The sequence below is a fragment of the Pseudoliparis swirei genome, chromosome 16, assembly GCF_029220125.1.
Source record: "Pseudoliparis swirei isolate HS2019 ecotype Mariana Trench chromosome 16, NWPU_hadal_v1, whole genome shotgun sequence".
Classification (NCBI taxonomy): domain Eukaryota; kingdom Metazoa; phylum Chordata; class Actinopteri; order Perciformes; family Liparidae; genus Pseudoliparis; species Pseudoliparis swirei.
Window position 1 is genome coordinate 22,477,450 of NC_079403.1, and position 18,709 is coordinate 22,496,158.

General features: G+C 45.6%; 1 protein-coding gene across 5 annotated transcripts in view; it reads left to right on the forward strand.

The window, feature by feature from the left end:
• The window catches only part of LOC130206618 (intermembrane lipid transfer protein VPS13B-like), a 401,351-nt gene that overhangs the window by 40,467 nt on the left and 342,175 nt on the right, over nucleotides 1-18,709 (forward strand). For all 5 annotated transcript variants that reach the window (XM_056434667.1, XM_056434665.1, XM_056434669.1 and 2 more), the window contains exons 7-11: nucleotides 1,647-1,821; nucleotides 7,958-8,232; nucleotides 11,832-11,927; nucleotides 17,035-17,157; nucleotides 18,414-18,551. In XM_056434667.1, coding sequence (XP_056290642.1) covers nucleotides 1,647-1,821; nucleotides 7,958-8,232; nucleotides 11,832-11,927; nucleotides 17,035-17,157; nucleotides 18,414-18,551 — 807 coding nt within the window. The remainder of the gene's footprint in view (nucleotides 1-1,646; nucleotides 1,822-7,957; nucleotides 8,233-11,831; nucleotides 11,928-17,034; nucleotides 17,158-18,413; nucleotides 18,552-18,709) is intronic.

Consider the following 18,709-nt stretch of genomic DNA (forward strand, 5'->3'; position numbering starts at 1 on the left):
CTTTTCTATCGACAGCACAGGTGTCAAACACATACGATCACTTTTTCTTAAAGAAATTGATGAAAAATATCCCGTGCTTTTATTTTGAAGGTTTACAATGAAATGGATTTATGTTGTAATATTAGAGACATTTTTTTATGTACAATGTTTCTACACTCAAATAAACAATAATTAAATGACAAAAGAGTTATTTAAGGATATGTTGTGGAGTAGTTTATACGTTTATATACTTCTGTTACAACCGGCCCTTTAACCCTTGTGTTGCCTTAGGGTCATTTTGACCCGAATCAATATTACACCCTCCCCCCTCCTTAGGATTAATTTGACCCCATTCAATGTTTAATGTCGGTGTTCTTTCGGTAGTCAACAAACAAACATAAAGTGCCTCACACTTAAACATGGAAAACAATATTAATTCTAATAATGTTCTGGAGGTTTTAATTGCTGGTGTCAAATTGAACCCAAAGGGTAAAATATGTTAGTAAATATAAAGGTAACAGGAGGGTGAAACATTGAATCGGTCAAAATGACCCAAAGGCGGGGGGAGGGTGTAATATTGATTCGGGTCAAAATGACCCTAAGGCAACACAAGGGTTAAGAGGTGGCCATGATGCAGACGTGGCCCACGGGGGAGATGAGTTTCACACCTCTGATCTACAGTCACCAGTGAGGGGGTTTCATGGGGTCCCCTCAACAGAAGCACACACACCTAGAGTAGTTATTTCTGTTACAGCATGGTTAGCAAAAGTGTGTCTTCTGTTATTATCCGTCCTTGTTGAACTTTCCCTCTGTCTGTCAGTTGTCGACTACCTGTCTGTTGTTCAGGTCTCGACTTTGCTGCTCGACCATTCACTCTACCTGCATGTCTGTTGCTGTTTCTCAGCTGTGTCTCCTGTTATATATTTAATTTACTTTAATTTCTGTCCATTTTAACAGAGTTCTCCCTTTTCTTATTTCTCCATTGTGAATTTGTGAGTCTTCTTGTTGCATGTCTTGTTAGTACTTGACAACGTCTCAGAGTTTACTCACTATTCTCACTATAAAGTGTTTCTGCACCCATTGGAAAGCGTAAATATCGTACCAAAATTGTATGTGTAATCTTATGTTTTTAGGTTTTGGACTACAGATGTAATAGCCTTAAAGAGAAACTGCATTTATTGTACAAAATGTACGATACGAAGCCTCCCTGGCGAAAGGAAATGCTTTACATTAAACACACACATTTAATGTATCATGTGGCTGTCCACTTGTTTCCATTTGGACCTGACCTCTTTTTATCCTGACATTGTTTTAATTGTATGTACTTCCTTTTCTGGTGACTCTATACAGTCCTTGTTCTTGCATGCAGGCCGTACATACTGTGTGGTTTGTAGCTGTCAGTCAGTTTTTTTTTTTTTTTCATAACCGGGAGCAGGAATGACATCCTCCCCACGCAACTCTCAGCATCCACCAGTTAGCCAGAGGGAAGAGGGGGGAGGATGGATTTGGGGGGGGGGGGGGTCCACACAGTTCTTACAGGGGCCTGGAACAACTCTAACCCTTTTTGTTGTTGTTGTATTAAACATTCCTGTTCACATTAAGCACATGTTTATTATCACCTAAACACTCACATCACTTCCAGTCTGATCTCCTCCATGTTTCCTCAGATCCAGACCATGGTGGAGAGCCTCAAGTTGTCTATGACCGACCAGCAGCTGCCCATGTTCATCCGCATCTTGGAGCTGATTATCGCTCTCTACTACGGGGAGATCGGAGGACACAAGGAGGGCGAGGGAGAAGAGGGCAGTGTCCACGTCAGGGAGGCTGGGGCGGTTCTACCTGGTGAGTTTTTCTCATTTATTGTTATCGGGGGAGGGGGGGGGGAACCCTCTGGGTTACTTTGATTTATCTGGAATATTTTCATAAAAGTTGCGAGCCAAGTTTAAGTTCAGTAGAATCAGCTACCTGATGACAAGCAGATGCCAGAATCTGCATATGTACGTTTAGGTCAGGCAGGGGAGGAAATCTACATCTTTTTTCGGGGGCACTTTTTTAAAACTTGTGAAATAACATTTCAACTTTGTTCAAAAATAATATATATACTTATTTAGGCTCACAGTATATGAGCATTTGTCATACAAATGGCAATAATGAGACTATTAGGCAGTAGTCTACATTCAAAGTGGTTTCTTAGATATTTTTGAGCAAAAAACAAACAGAAAAAAACCTAAATCAGACAATCATATTAAATTGTATTTTTATTTCTTTGTGGTTATTTATTGTTATTACATTTTTTTAAACAACTATTAACAATTCTAACTTATTTTTTTAGATTTTTTATAAATACATTTTGTGTCGAGTCCAAAGAACTGTGTTTATTTATTTATTTGTTCAGTTTGTTTACACCAACAAATAATCACTGAATCAAAATTTTAAAATACAACTTTATAATATAAAATTCGATTAAATTATCATAATTATTAGGGAACATGTTTTGCCTCTCCTTGTGATGCCAGGGGCAAAATTATATTTCTTAGCCTCAGTTTTGCCCTCTGTGCCCTCGTGTATTTCCGACTGAGTTTAGGTCCCGCGCTTTCGTTCTTGCTCTTTTCTTTTTGTTCACCTCTCAACATTGTCGTCGCCGTCGTATTCCTCGGGACATAAAAACGTGGTTGAAAGCTCGGAAGTGGTTAACGACCCATCCGAACCGCGCCCGCCGACTTCTGAAGCTCTGTCCCCCAGACGGCGCTTTTCATCTGCACGTGGCCCCCCCGTCCGACCAATGCGCTGCCCGCCCGCCGCCGCTCCCTCAACACGGGACATTGAACATCACTGACCGTGGCGTTGCGCTCCTCCTGCTTTTTTTTCCTTCTTCTTTCCACAAACAAAAGCCGGAGCGTGTAACTCAACACAGGCCCGCCGTCGTCAGGCCTGATTCCCCCCATGTGGACGGGGAGGATGGCGGCGGGGGGGGGGGGGGGGGGAAGAGAGAGCGAGGACGCGAGGACGAATCAAACGCAGACCCCTACACGATCCAGGAGCTGAGCAAAAAAAACACACACACACACACACACACACACATACACATTTCTATATACTTACCTCACTCCCGAACCGCCCATCTCATGTCTGCCCCCCCCCCCCCCCCCCCCCGACTGCTCATCCTCTTCTCCGGCCCAATAGACCCCCGTATCAGGTCCCCGGGTCCCTCGCTGGGCCACATCAGCCTCCGCAGCACCGGGAGCGAATTCTTGGTGCAGAGGGGAAGTGGTGGGCAGAGAGGGGAGGAGGCAAGGCGGCCCATTTGCTCTCTCTCACTCTCTCTCTCCCTCTCTCTCCCTCTCCCTCTCTCTCCCTCTCTCCCCCTCTCTCTCCCGCTCTCCCCCTCTCGACTCCTCGCTCCCTCTCTGCCTGCTGGCCTGGAACTTTTACTGCGAGTTGGCGCGGCTTCCAGTTCAGTGTCCAATGCCAGATGTAAGAGTCGGTGTCATGCTACTGCTATGCGGAGCCTCTGAGAATGAATTAGTATCCCATCACAAAAATATACAAGAGGGGACCAGCTCTTGGAACCTGAGCGGCCCCCAGATCTTGTTATGCTGGAAGCAATCGACAGAGTGAAGAAGCTGAGGGGGGGGGGCGACGGGGGTGCAGGTGTGTGTGTGTGTGTGTGTGGGGTAAGTTCTGCTGCGTGTTTGTTGGGAGGTGTTGGCGCAGGAACATGTGGTTTCAGTGTATTCATTCTCAGATATATATAAATGAATAAAAAAATCTTTTAATAAAAGTAGCAGAATTGCAGCTCGGGTGATTTATTATTCGCAATAAAGAAAATACACTTGTACTTCTCTCGCGGGCGAACGTTACCGCGGCCGCTGTTCTCGAGTTCTACAACATTCGCGCATGTTGACGCTGGTAGTTGCCGACTTGGCTTACTTCCGCCCCTATTTATTTTTAGTGGGCTGCAGTTTTTTCTTTTCAAGGATACAATCATTGTCACATGATTGCTGGAACGCGATGCCGGGAACGTACGTAGTGCTTCATCACATTCTTTTGATTTCCCAGAGGCTCTTTGTGTTGAGACTTTGCTGGATACTCTCCAGTGCCCTTCCGCATGTGTGTGTGTGTGTGTGTGTGTATTTATTGTTCTTACTCCTAATATTATTTCCTGCCCCATGTGAAGGTGTTTTTCTTCTTCTTCTCTTTGCCAATTAACGGAGTGGAAAAAGGCCTTGTGATGTTGTTTATGTGCCTCGTGATTCACCGCGACCGCACGTTGTTTGTTTGTTTCCGTCTCTTTTAAGGTAAGAGCCAACGTCTCGTTAACCAACGGCCCTAATAGGTGAACGGTGCGGGACACTCGCGTGTGTGTGTGTGTATTTGTGTGTGTGTGTGTGTGTGTGTGTCACTAACCAAAAGCAAACCGGGGATCAGACGAATCGCTCTTCTTCCCGCCGCCTTGAAAAAATTCAATAAAGTCTGTGAAACACTGTAAAAAATGTCAGCGGTTGCAAACACAGATGACTAACACGCCCGAGCCGACCAGCTGTACAGTGTGAGGACTGCTGCAGTGTGGCAATGTGTGTGTGTGTGTTTGTGTGTTTGTCCAATAGCGTGTGTCAGTCAGGTTTTAGCATTAGCTCGCTGAGAGGGTCCTGAGAGGCCCATCGAATGTAATGGAGCGTCACAAAAGTCTCAGCCAGAGGCGGCCGGCTATCTGCCCGTTAGAAAAGACCCTCCCGCGGCTCCCTTCATGTCACGTGACCGGGGGGGCCCCCTTTTTTAATCATCTTCTCACCTTTTTTTTTTCTTTTTCTTTTTTAATACCGGCGTGAAGACGTCGAAGTCAACGGACACCCGCGGCTGATGAAACGGCTTCTTTCTTTTCCCCCGTCTCGCAACACGTTTTTTAAAAACATTTTTTTATTTTCTGCCGAGTGGATTTAAAAACATTTTGATGGCGACGTCACGCTCGCCGGGGTTTAAATTGAAACCGTATGCAACACACACACACACACACACACACACACACACAGACACACATGTTCGATATGTATGCCGTTTCTTTTATAATAAAGTAGGTCGGACCAGAGTGTGAGCGTGAACTATATGACCAGGGGGGGGGGGTGTAGTTATAGCCTCCACTCCACTCAGTGGTCAGGTGAGCAGTGCACCTCTCCCTCTATAAACATGGAGGGACATCTACTGGCCTGCGCGGGGCACTGCCTGCTCCCCCCCCCCCCCCCCTTCTCCCACCGTCTCAATGTCACTCAGCTGCTCACTCATTTACACGCCCCCCCCACACACACACACACACACACACACACCACTCCTTCGCCGCCACTCGCCAGCTCAGACGTACACCGCTGCCCGGAGGCCTTGGGGGGGGGGGGGGGGCTCATGGAAACCAACCATGACCCTGACACATCCCATTACACAGCGTTTTTTTTCTTTCTTTCTTTTTCTGAGCTCCGCTCGTGGACATGTCCACGAGAAAGATTCCAGAGTGGCCGCGAGCGCTTGTCACGGCCATCACCGTGCGGCGTCTAAGTGAACGTACGTTTTTTTTGGGTGTTTTTTTTTTGGGGGCCAACCCACATCGCTCTCTCTCTGGGAACTCTTTTTTAAATTTTTTTACTCCCCTCTTTTTCAGGATTAACACTTCAAAGTCCTCCTTAAGCCGCTCCGCTTCGATCACTCCATCGGTCATTGCGCTTTTAATTTGACCGCCTCGTCATCGGAACGCAGGCCTCGTCGGACGTGAAGCGAAAGAGCTTAACTCGTTGAACTGGACACCTCAAGCGGGAAACGGAGAGAAATGAGAGATAAAAATCCAGCAGGGAGATTTTTTTGGGGGTCGGGGGGGATAAAAAGCCATAATATGGGATTGCCAATTCGCAAAGTGAAAGATTTAATTAAAATATGTCAACATTTTCACCGCCTTAGCCTCTGGGATTCCTAAACTGTGACCTCACGGACAATTATTGTTTTTTCTTCTTCTCCTTCTCCTCGTAGAGGACGTGAGGAGGCCGCGAGGAACGGGATTTCACATTCTTGCGCGTTGACATCAGTTTCCTCTCTCTCTCTCGCTCTCTTTCCGACGCGTGGGGAAAACGGACGGACGCGGTGGGACGAGGTCGAAGGTCGTGCGGAGGGAACCCCGGCGATCCCCCGCGAAACAGTCTGCTCCCCGAGATGAGAGGAGGAAGACTTGTTGACGGGCGCGTCGGCACACTTTGCGCCCGTCGACAAGTCTTCTATTTATCTTCCGTCCGTTAGTTATTCTAGGATCCCCTCGTGCCGCCGGTTCGATCCCCACCTCCACTCAACCTCCGTCTCCCCGCCACGTTCTCCATTACCCCGCGGCTTCACGGTAGCCGGCGCTCCGGGATCGACCCGCGTTTTTGCGCTCTTCCGTCTACGTGTCGACAAGCGTCACCTGAACTCGCGGTGCTGCCGCTGACGGCTCGGAGCTACTCGGCCCGGGCCCTCCCTCGTGGCCGCCATTTTTCAGTCCGTTTGGCCGCTAAACAAATATGTGACCCCAACCCCCCCACCTCCCCTCCCTCCCTCCCCCCCCCCACCTCCCGCTGCATGCATTCTTCGTTGATGCGGCCTGTGCTGCCGGGTCCAGCTCAGACAGCCCTGAACACGGCGATCCAGCGGGCCCAGTCCCTCCTCTTGTCAGGATGCTGGCTGACAGACGGTGCCCTCTGGCCTCCATTGGAAACAGGGCTTCCTCTCTCTCTCTCTCTATCTCTGTCTCTCTCCCTCTCTTTCCCTCTCTCTCTTTCCCTCTCTCTATCTCTGTCTCTCTCCCTCTCTTTCCCTCTCTCTCTCTCTTTCCCTCTCTCTCTCTCCATCTCTTTCTCTCTCTCCATCTCTCCCTCTCTTTCCCTATCTCTCTCTCTCCATCTCTCTCCCTCTCTCTCTCTCTCCATCTCTCTCTCTCTCTCTCTCTCCTCTCTTTCCCTCTCTCTCCCTCTCTCTCTCTCTTTCCCTCTCTCTATCTCTGTCTCTCTCCATCTCTCTCTCTCCCTCTCTTTCCCTCTCTCTCTCTTTCCCTCTCTCTCTCTCTCTCTCTCTCTGTGTGTGTGTGTGTGTGTGTGTGTGTGTGTGTGTGTGTGTGTGTGTGTGTGTGTGTGTGTGTGTGTGTGTGTGTGTGTGTGTGTGTGTGTGTGTGTGTGTGTGTGTGTGTGTGTGTGTGTGTGTGTGTGTGTGTGTGTGTGTGTGTGTGTCATGCAGCGCCACACCTGCACGCCGGAGCGTTGGCAGCGCTGTCGCGCGCTCGTCTCGATGGCGGTAACATCTTGCTCGCGTTAAGCCGCCCCGGAGGCCTGCGGACAAATTAATGTTGCATGCTGCGTTGGGCACAAACACTTCTATCATCAACTGTTTGCTCTCCGCCGGTTTGAGCTCACGAGCCGCCGCTCTCTCTCTCTCCATCACTCGCTCCGTGTGTTCGAGAAACTGGATAATTCTGCATTTATTATGAAGTCAACTTTGTAGGTTTGGAAGCGTCTGAAGAGTCTTGACCAGCTTCTTTATCGGAGTAAACAAAGAGAAGAGCTTCAGATCCTCACGCGACATAAAGTACAGCACATAAAAACATCTGCATTTAAACTGATTATGCCTTCTTCTTCTTTCTCTTCTTCTTCACCTCCTTCTTCTTCTTCCGCTTCTTCTCCTTCCCATCTTCTTCTGCTTCTCATTCTTATTTTCCTTCTTCTCCTTTTTCTTTTTGTTCTTCTTGTTCTTCCTTATTTTTGTTCTTCTCCTTTTACCTTTTCTTCTTGTTCTTCTCTTTCTTATTTTCCTTGTTCTTTTCCTCTCCTTCTTGTTCTTCTCCTTCTTTCTTTTTCTCCTCCTTCTCCTTTCTTCTTCTCCTTCTTATTTTCCTTCTTCTTCTTCTCCTCCTTCCTTCTACTCCTTCTCCTTTTTTTTCTTCTCCTACTTCTCCTTATTTCTTCTTCTTCTTCTCCAGGGATGGATGGTGATCTTGAGGGCCAGGGTGCGGTCCAGTACCCGGGCCACGACCTCTACCTGCAGTCCGGGGGTCCCGAGGAGGGAGACGAGGGTTGGGTGTCCTGGGCGTGGTCCTTCGTCCCAGCCATCGTCGACCTGGAGGAGGGAGAGGAGGAAGGCCTCTACCAGCAGGGAGAGGAGGACGGCGTGCCCACCAACCCACAGCAGCACACCCCCAAAGACCCCGTCGTCTCCATCGGCTTCTACTGCACCAAGGCCTCGGTGACCTTCAAGGTGAAGCCGCTATTTAATATCAATGCACCGGATCAAGAGCTGTGGTTGTTTTCTTCCCACGTGTAAAATAAAATGTTATCGCACCACGGAGGAAAACAAGGGAAACGTGACAGATTAAATAAATACTATCGTATATGAAACACTTTTTAAACTTTGTATTCTACATCACAATAACATACATGTGGTAAACATGTGATTAAGGGTTAAAATATGCTTTAAAAATAATTTCAAAGGAAAGAAGGTAGAAAATGAGGTAGGAAGGAAGGAAGGGAGGGAGGGAGGAAGGAAGGAAGGTAGGGAGGGAGGTATCATGGGAGGGAGGAAGGAAGGTAGGAAGGGACGGGAGGGAGGGAGGAAGGAAAGAAGGAAGGAAGAGAGGGAGGTATAATGGAAGGGAGGGAGGGAGGTATCATGGGAGGAAGGAAGGTAGGAAGGGATGGGAGGGAGGAAGGAAAGAAAGAAGGAAGGAAGGAAGAGAGGGAGGTATAATGGAAGGGATGGATGGAGGGAGGAAGGAAAGAAAGAAGGAAGGAAGAGAGGGAGGTCTAATGGAAGGGAGAAAGGAAGGAAGGAAGGGGAGGGAGGAAGTAAGGAAGGAAGGAATGAAGGGAGGTGTAATGGGAGGGAGGAAGGAAGGAAGGGAGAAAGGAAGGAAGGGAGGTATAATGGGAGGGAGGAAGGAAGGAAGGGAGAAAGGAAGGAAGGAAGGGAGGTATAATGGGAGGGAGGGAGGGAGGGAGGAAGGAAGGAAGGGAGAAAGGAAGGTAGGAAGGGACGGAGGGGAGGGAGGGAGGAAAGAAAGAAGGAAGGAAGAAAGGGAGGTATAATGGAAGGAAGGGAGAAGGGGAATAAACTAATAACATATAAAGTGTCAACAAAAATAAATGTTCATGTGAAACAAAAAGAAACCCCACAAGGCATGAATGAAATGTAAAGTTTGTTCACGAAGAGCCGCGCGGCGCGAGCTGCTCTCATGCTAACGCCGGACATTCTTCATAGAATGACATTAAATGTGGATGTAGAACTTCCTGGTTTAAGATATCGTTGTGTTAACAATTATAGTTTTTTCTTCTTCTTCTCTCCCCCCTCCTCCCCCCTCCCCCCTCCCCTCTCTCCCCTCCGCGTTGCTGTGGCTTATATTCTTTTGTGGTGATTTTCAGTTTTAGTTTTTTGAAAGGAGGTGCTTGATCTCGCAGGAAGTCCTCCGTCCTTCCCTCGCCTCGGTGTGTGGTACGAGCGAGCGGCTGGAGGAACCGCTTACCGACGTCTCGGGTCGCGTTAATGTTTTAAACATCGTGCGCGCGGCGCGGCGACCGTTCAGAAATGGATCCCGCACGTTAATCCTCGCCTGCTCACTCCGAATAGTTTGAATTCATCTGCGTTTCCCCTCAGGTTCAAGCACTTGGGATCACGTTACTGTGTGTGTGTGTGTGTGTGTGTGTGAGAGGGAGAGGGAGAGGGAGGGGGAGAGGGAGAGAGAGAGAGATGGAGGGAGAGAGAGAGATGGAAAGAGAGGGAGAGGGAAAGAGAGGGAGAGAGAGGGAAAGAGAGGGAGAGAGAGGGAAAGGGAGGGAGAGGGAGAGAGAGGGATGGAGAGAGAGGGAGAGAGAGATGGAGAGAGGGAGAGAGAGAGAGATGGAGAGAGAGAGATGGAGAGAGAGAGAGAGAGAGGGAGAGAGATGGAGGGAAAGAGGGAGGGAGAGAGGGAGAGAGGGAAAAAGAGAGAGAGGGAGAGGGAGAGAGATGGAGAGGGAGAGAGAGAGAGATGGAGAGAGAGAGAGGGGGAGAGAGAGAGAGGGAGAGAGAGGGGGGGAGAGAGAGAGAGAGGGAGAGCAAAAATGTTAAAATTGTTCCTGTATTGTTTCGAGTTCTTTTAATCAATTAATTGCCCCCCCCCCCCCAGTAATTGCACACAGCTGAAACTTTCTTGTCTCTTTCCTACGAGGAAGTATTTAAGTCGGAGTGCTATCACAGCGGCGTTGAACGGCCCGAACATGGACATGAAATCAGAAATCAGAGAGGTATTTTTAGATTGCGGCCCCATTGCGTTTGATCAGAGGACCTGGCAACCGCTTTGAGAACAACTCTAACGCGCACAACGCAGAGGTCGCCGGGTACCGTTGGGCCTGCCAACAAACTCTCATCGCACGCCAGACGCCACGCCGCTCCTTTCTTTTTGTTTTGGTGCGTTTCGTTCACTTTCAACAACAAGCCCCGCGTCCAACTTTTCCTCCCGCGTTTACATTCCCCGAGGAGTGGACTTGGAAGATGAAGCCCCGCACCTAAAATGTTAGTTCGATCTGCTCCCATGGACCTGGGGGTGGAGGTGGCGGGCGGAGCGGGTGGGGGTGGCGGGTGGAGCGGGTCCCCCGCACGCGATTAAACCGTCGGAATCGAACCAGGGGAGAGTAGAGCGAGGGCGAGAGAGAGAGAGAGAGAGAGAGAGCCCGCTCCATCAGTCGGGATAATAAGGCACAGCTGCTCCCTTTGCGCCGCACCTGCTTCCTGTGCTGAGAGTCCGACGGGCCGAGGCCCGCGCGGCTTCTGAGACCGACCTCAGGAGCATCGCAGCTCTGCAGCCCCTCTCTCTCTCTCCCTCTCTCTCTCTCTCTCACAACATCTACGCACGAATGCTGCTCTTTCAATCACCGTGTACATTATCGGAGCATCCCGTCCTGAGTGCTCTCGTCGTCATGTTCCGATTGTCATCCCCAATGAAGCCGGAGCGAGAGCCCCCCCCCCCCCCCCCTAAACGAGAGTCAGCGAGAGGAGCGACTGTCATGTGGTTTGAGGAATGCCTTTTGGCCGGGGTCCAGACTCGGGGTGGGGGGGGGGGGAAGAAAAACGGTTCAAACGTCCTAAGGCTGGCATCCAGCCGCTGATCTAAGAGAAATGTCATCTGTCCTTGTTTGGATGTTATTGTTTCTGGTTTTAAGTATTATTTTTCAGGCCTCGTAGCCCCCCCCCCTTAACATCCAAAGACGCGCAGAGCTTTTGTTTATTTTTCAGATCATGTATCTGTTTCAGCAGCGGATTGCGGGTACACACGCAACCACACAAACACACACACACACACACACACTCTCACTGAGACAGACTATATCAGTTCCAGTTTCAGTGTTGAATTTCTCCGAGATCCGTATTATTGCCAAAACCGTTACTTATTCTGTCAAACAAAAGCTTAGCGTTGCCTCGTCGTCTCCCAATATGTTGGAGGTGCCTCTCGTACCGAAACCGCCTTTTTCATTCGAATGCCGCAAATTTCAAGACATGTTTGATTGCTTTTGATTTGTTGAAATTATTTTTCGAAAAGTCAAGTTTTTTTGGAAGTGACAACGCTTTTTATGAGTTACACGGATTTGAATGTTGGAAAAGGCTCCACGTTTTAACGTTCGACAATGTTTGATTTTTTGTGACACCTTGTTGAAGCGTTTCACTCCTTTTTTTCACAGATTAAATCCAAACGGTTTATAGTTTATGCTTCTTTTGTTTTACTGTGAGTAACTCAAAAGGCAAAATGGCTTGAACATGCTAAATAATGTCTGTTTCATCTTTACTCACATATTTAATGGTATCTGTCTCTGTGTTTTGTGTCCCAGCTGACCGAGACCCAGTCAGAGAGCAGCTACTACAGCCCTCAGAAGGTCAAGTCCAGAGAGGTGCTGTGCCTGGAGCAAGAGGGGATCACGATCGAGGTAAGATGCTACAGCTTCATCCCGAGAGAAGAAATATGTTGATTGTAATAACATCATTTCGCTGTTTTATTCACAGTGCAATTTGTTTTTGATAAATTGTCGAAATTGTCCAAAATAAAATGGTGAGCTGCTTTTTAAAAATATATATATTTATATATATATATATATATATTTTAATTTATATATATATATATATATTTATTTTGATTTTACAAATTAAAAAGACAGGACTTTAAGGATACAATAAAAACGGAAGGGAGAAAAAAAGAGTAAAGAACTACAGAAAAACAGACCACAAAATTATAATTATATATATATATAAAATTATAAACCAAAGCAAGTAACACATATATATATATATATATATATATAATTATAAACCCAAGCAAGTAACACATTCGTACATCACCAGTCTGACATAAGTATATCTTGGTTCTATGAGAAGCTGCTTTTAATTTAAAAAGTCAAGTATAGATGTACAAAAATAAAAAAGATGTGTATTTATTGATGTTGAGGCACATTTGAGTTTTTAAATATATATTTTTTGGATTATAACCATAACCCATCATAATCAAACTCTGACAGGCAAATGCTGATCCACTGACCTTCCCTCTTGACCCTCCAGTATGATTCTGAGTGTCTTCTCGGTTCCTCTTAACTCCTCTCCTAAGTAGCCTCATAAAGCCTCTCCGGGTCACTAATCCCTGGCCTGTTGTGAACGGAGAGGAATGAATCCGCGTCTGAGTCGCCCAACTCGGATCATTTCCGTGTTTTCCCCTCGGCGTCGAAAATATATATATATATATATATTTATATATATAAAACCTCTTTTTCTCTGATTACCTGGTTGGATCGTTCTGCTCCTGAGCTCTCTACCAGATGTGAGGAATTCTGAAAGATTTCCAATTCCAATTTCTGTAATTTATGCTTTTTGCTGGAAGGGAGAGAGGGAGAGAGAGAGAGGGAGGGGAGGGAGGGAGAAAGAAAGAGAGGGAGGGAGGGGGAGAGATAATTCACTGCATATTGAGGGAGAGGGGGAGGGGGAGAGAGGGAGATGGAGATGAGGGGAGAGGAAGGGAGAGAGAATTCACTGCATATTAGAGAGTGAGAGGGCAGGAGAGAGAGATAATTCACTGCATAGAGGAAGAGATGGAGGTTGTGCTGCTGTGTGTGTGTGAGAGAGAGAGCATTCACTGCATATTAGAGGAAGAGAGAGAGAGAGAGAATTCACTGCATATTAGAGGAAGAGAGAGAGAGAGAATTCACTGCATATTAGAGGAAGTGAGAGAGAGAATTCGCTGCATATTAGAGGAAGAGAGAGAGAATTCACTGCATATTAGAGGAAGAGAGGGAGAGAGAATTCACTGCATATTAGAGGAAGAGAGAGAGAATTCACTGCATATTAGAGGAAGAGAGGGAGAGAGAATTCACTGCATATTAGAGCAAGAGAGGGAGAGAGAATTCACTGCATATTAGAGCAAGAGAGGGAGAGAGAATTCACTGCATATTAGAGAGAGAGAGAGAGAGCATTCACTGCATATTAGAGGAAGAGAGAGAGAGAATTCACTGCATATTAGAGGAAGAGAGAGAGAGAGAATTCACTGCATATTAGAGGAAGAGAGAGAATTCACTGCATATTAGAGGAAGAGAGAGAGAATTCACTGCATATTAGAGGAAGAGAGAGAGAATTCACTGCATATTAGAGGAAGAGAGGGAGAGAGAATTCACTGCATATTAGAGGAAGAGAGAGAGAATTCACTTCATATTAGAGGAAGAGAGAGAATTCACTGCATATTAGAGGAAGAGAGAGAGAGAATTCACTGCATATTAGAGGAAGAGAGGGAGAGAGAATTCACTGCATATTAGAGCAAGAGAGGGAGAGAGAATTCACTGCATATTAGAGCAAGAGAGGGAGAGAGAATTCACTGCATATTAGAGCAAGAGAGGGAGAGAGAATTCACTGCATATTAGAGAGAGAGAGAATTCACTGCATATTAGAGCAAGAGAGGGAGAGAGAATCCACTGCATATTAGAGCAAGAGGGAGAGAGAATTCACTGCATATTAGAAGAAGAGAGAGAGAGAATTCACTGCATATTAGAGCAAGAGAGGGAGAGAGAATTCACTGCATATTAGAGCAAGAGAGAGAGAGAATTCACTGCATATTAGAGGAAGAGAGAGAGAATTCACTGCATATTAGAGGAAGAGAGAGAGAATTCACTGCATATTAGAGGAAGAGAGGGAGAGAGAATTCACTGCATATTAGAGAAAGAGAGAGAGAGAGTTCACTGCATATTAGAGGAATAGAGAGAGAGAGAGAGAGAGACTTCACTGCATATTAGAGGAAGAGAGAGAGAATTCACTGCATATTAGAGGAAGAGAGAGAGAATTCACTGCATATTAGAGGAAGAGAGAGAGAGAGAGAGAGTTCACTGCATATTAGAGAAAGAGAGAGAGAGTTCACTGCATATTAGAGAAAGAGAGAGAGAGAGAGAGTTCACTGCATATTAGAGAAAGAGAGGGAGAGAGAATTCACTGCATATTAGAGGAGGAGAGAGAGAGAATTCACTGCATATTAGAGGAAGAGAGAGAGAATTCACTGCATATTAGAGCAAGAGAGGGAGAGAGAATTCACTGCATATTAGAGCAAGAGAGGGAGAGAGAATTCACTGCATATTAGAGCAAGAGAGGGAGAGAGAATTCACTGCATATTAGTGAGAGAGAGAGAGAGCATTCACTGCATATTAGAGGAAGAGAGAGAGAGAATTCACTGCATATTAGAGGAAGAGAGAGAGAATTCACTGCATATTAGAGGAAGAGAGAGAGAATTCACTGCATATTAAAGGAAGAGAGAGAGAATTCACTGCATATTAGAGGAAGAGAGGGAGAGAGAATTCACTGCATATTAGAGGAAGAGAGAGAGAGAATTCACTGCATATTAGAGGAAGAGAGAGAATTCACTGCATATTAGAGGAAGAGAGAGAGAGAATTCACTGCATATTAGAGGAAGAGAGAGAGAGAGAGAATTCACTGCATATTAGAGCAAGAGAGGGAGAGAGAATTCACTGCATATTAGAGCAAGAGAGGGAGAGAGAATTCACTGCATATTAGAGAGAGAGAGAATTCACTGCATATTAGAGCAAGAGAGGGAGAGAGAATCCACTGCATATTAGAGCAAGAGGGAGAGAGAATTCACTGCATATTAGAAGAAGAGAGAGAGAATTCACTGCATATTAGAGCAAGAGAGGGAGAGAGAATTCACTGCATATTAGAGCAAGAGAGGGAGAGAGAATCCACTGCATATTAGAGCAAGAGGGAGAGAGAATTCACTGCATATTAGAAGAAGAGAGAGAGAATTCACTGCATATTAGAGCAAGAGAGGGAGAGAGAATTCACTGCATATTAGAGCAAGATAGGGAGAGAGAATTCACTGCATATTAGAAGAAGAGAGAGAGAGAATTCACTGCATATTAGAAGAAGAGAGAGAGAGAGAATTCACTGCATATTAGAGGAAGAGAGAGAGAATTCACTGCATATTAGAGGAAGAGAGAGAGAATTCACTGCATATTAGAGGGAGAGAGAATTCACTGCATATTAGAGAAAGAGAGAGAGAGAGTTCACTGCATATTAGAGGAATAGAGAGAGAGAGAGAGAGAGACTTCACTGCATATTAGAGGAAGAGAGAGAATTCACTGCATATTAGAGGAAGAGAGAGAGAGAATTCACTGCATATTAGAGGAAGAGAGAGAGAATTCACTGCATATTAGAGGAAGAGAGAGAGAGAGAGAGAGAGTTCACTGCATATTAGAGAAAGAGAGAGAGAGAGTTCACTGCATATTAGAGAGAGAGAGAGAGAGTTCACTGCATATTAGAGAAAGAGAGACAGGTTGTGCTGGTGTGTGTGTGAGAGGAAGAGAATTCACTGCATATTAAAGGAAGAGAGAGATAAAGAGAATTCACTGCATATAAGAGGGAGGGAGAGAGAGAGAGAGAGAATTCACTGCATAGAGGAAGAGATGGAGGTTGTGCTGGTGTGTGAGAGAGAGAGAGAGAGAGAGAGAGTGAGAGTGTTGAAAGGCAAAGGGGTGGCTAGTAAAACAGGGACAACTAGCCTTGTAATTATGGTGTGGTGAAACGTAAAGTTTTATTGGATCGCTCTGTTCAGTTGTCTGCTGGGTGGAGACAAGTAAACCTTCACTGGTTACACTACCACACACACACACACACACACACACACACCACCCTCAGGGGGAAATGGAAGCTGTCTGACCCCATGCTCTCTTTTTTTATCATAATTAAATGAGCCCACAACCTCAAGCGGCACCGCACACCACCGAGGCCTCCATCCGGTCCCGTGCAGAACCCTGTTTGTGAGATCTTTACAACTCATTGAGTCCACAACCGTCTTTATTTTCACATTAGTACCGTTTACCGCCTTGTAAAAGGTTAAAAAGGTTAAATTCATTTCCGTGGGTTTACTGGGCTTCTGTTGACTGATTTAAGACATGTTCTCTTGGAGAGGAAATTATTCTGAACCCAGAAATGTTTTATTATTATTTTGTATTAAACCTTTAATAAACCTTTATTTTATTTTCATTTTCTGATTTATTTGATGATAATAATTTAGGATAGGAATATATAAGCATTTTTTGCTTCTACCTACACCTTCTAAGTCTTTCTGTTTTGTATATTATATAGAATAATATTGTATTGTGTTGCAACGATTGACTGAATAAAACACACAACAACAATTACATCTTTATTTAACCAGGAGAATCTCATTGAGATTAAAAATCTCTTTTTCGAGGGTGACCTGGAGAAGACAGGCAGCGACATATGAAACACGTAGTTACAAACAAAAGACAATACAATACAAATAAAAAATAAAAATACAAAGAGACAAGTGACATAACATTTTTGGGAACCTGGCTCCATTTCTTTCATTTTCTATTTAAAAGCAGTATGTGTTATCAGTTCACTAACTGAACAGGTTGTTGTTGTTTTCCTTATTTTCTTAACTGGAGGAAAGAGTTTCTCCATCTTCCACGGTGTTCTTCATGTCCAGGTGGATACATCTGGAGTATATCACGTTTTTTCTTCCTACCCCAGGTGCTGATGATGGGGGAGCCCTTCTTCGACTGTCAGATTGGCTTCGTGGGTTGCCGGGCACTCTGCCTAAAAGGCATCATGGGAGTACGGGATTTTGAAGAAAACATGAACCGACTCGAAGAGGTAAAGACGGAACGAGGAGAAACGAAAACTCAAAAAAGCGGAACAACTTGAGCCCAGAACAGAGATGAGTTTTTACTCCCAAAAATCAGCCGCTATTGCTCCCGAGAGCTTTTCAGAAGGAGGTAGAGCTGCGGTCTGGTGTGTTTATGGAGGAGACCCAGCTGCCTCTCTGTAATTCACCGTAAGGCTCCGTGTTGGCCAGACACACCACCGAGTCAGCCGCTCTGGGAACACTTCGGGCCTCGATTGAAATCGATGTATTTCATCAGCTGTGGTCTTTTTATTGTATTTGTGGGTTCACCTACAGTGTGGTCCGCTCCAGGTAATAAGTAACAGCGAGGTATTCATATGAAATAGTTTCAAATACCTCCGGATAAGATGTTCTTTTCTGTAGTTTGTGCTCAGTTGTATTGTTGTGACATTTGAAATCATTGTGAAAATTCACTTTTTTTCATGTTGTTGGTGCCGTGGAGTCTCTTTTTTTTGTTTTTAAGAGCGACGTGGAGGGCTGCTGTGTTGACTTTCTGCGTGCATGTGACGTTAGCCCAAACATTTAAAATACTTTTGACAAAACAGAGCAATATGATGTCAACTCACCTCCGTGTCCTCCTCGCCGTGAAAGTCAAACCCACCAATAGAAACGCCTCGCTCATTCAGCAGCGTAAGCCTCGCCCACTACGTCCAAACTCAACTCGTGGATTTTATTTTGACAGCGCAGGGTTTTTTTTTGTTAGTGAAAGTTTTTTTTTTTTGATCAAATGTTTTGAATTTGCAGCAACACATTCATGAGCAAAAATAACAATTAATTTACTTCCAAACAAGAAGTTTGCTCTCAACTTTTTGTTTTTTTTGCATAATGAAGACACAAATGTACCTTCATACTCCTTCAGGTCATGGAAAACCTGGAAAAGTCCTGTAATTTTTAAATGGTTATTTCCAGGCCTAGAAAAGTCCTTTAATAAAAAAAAAAAGTATTTGGAAAATAAAAAATGTGTTAGATTCAAATGTTTATTTCCACTGAGTTTTAAATAATTAATATATTTTTTTAAAGAAATACGCTCAAAATATAAGCGGGCACACGCTCTCATACACACCTCAACTGAAAAGTTTGGTGGCCATAGCAACGGTAGCTCAGGGATAATCCACTATCACGTATACACTAAGATTTCACAAAATGTTTTGTCGTGTAAATTCGGTTTAAAGTCCTGGAAACCCATCGGTCACCATGTGTCTGACCCCTGCTCCCCGTCTCCCAGGATGCAGTGTTCTTCAGCTGTGGGGACAGCCTCCGCAGCAAAGGGATGACGTACCTCACCAACTCCCTCTTTGACTACCGCAGTCCAGAGAACAACGGCGTCCGGGCCGAGTTCATCCTGGATTCCACCAATCACAAGGTCAGAAAAAAAACCGAGACGCTCGTCTTTACTAAGCGATACTGCGAAGCCGGTCTTTGGAATGGACCTTTTTCCGTGTTCCACCAACCAAGCCTAAGCCTGGACTTAACTACGCCCGGTGTTAGCCACGCACGTTCATGTTAATGTAGGCCTTTAGG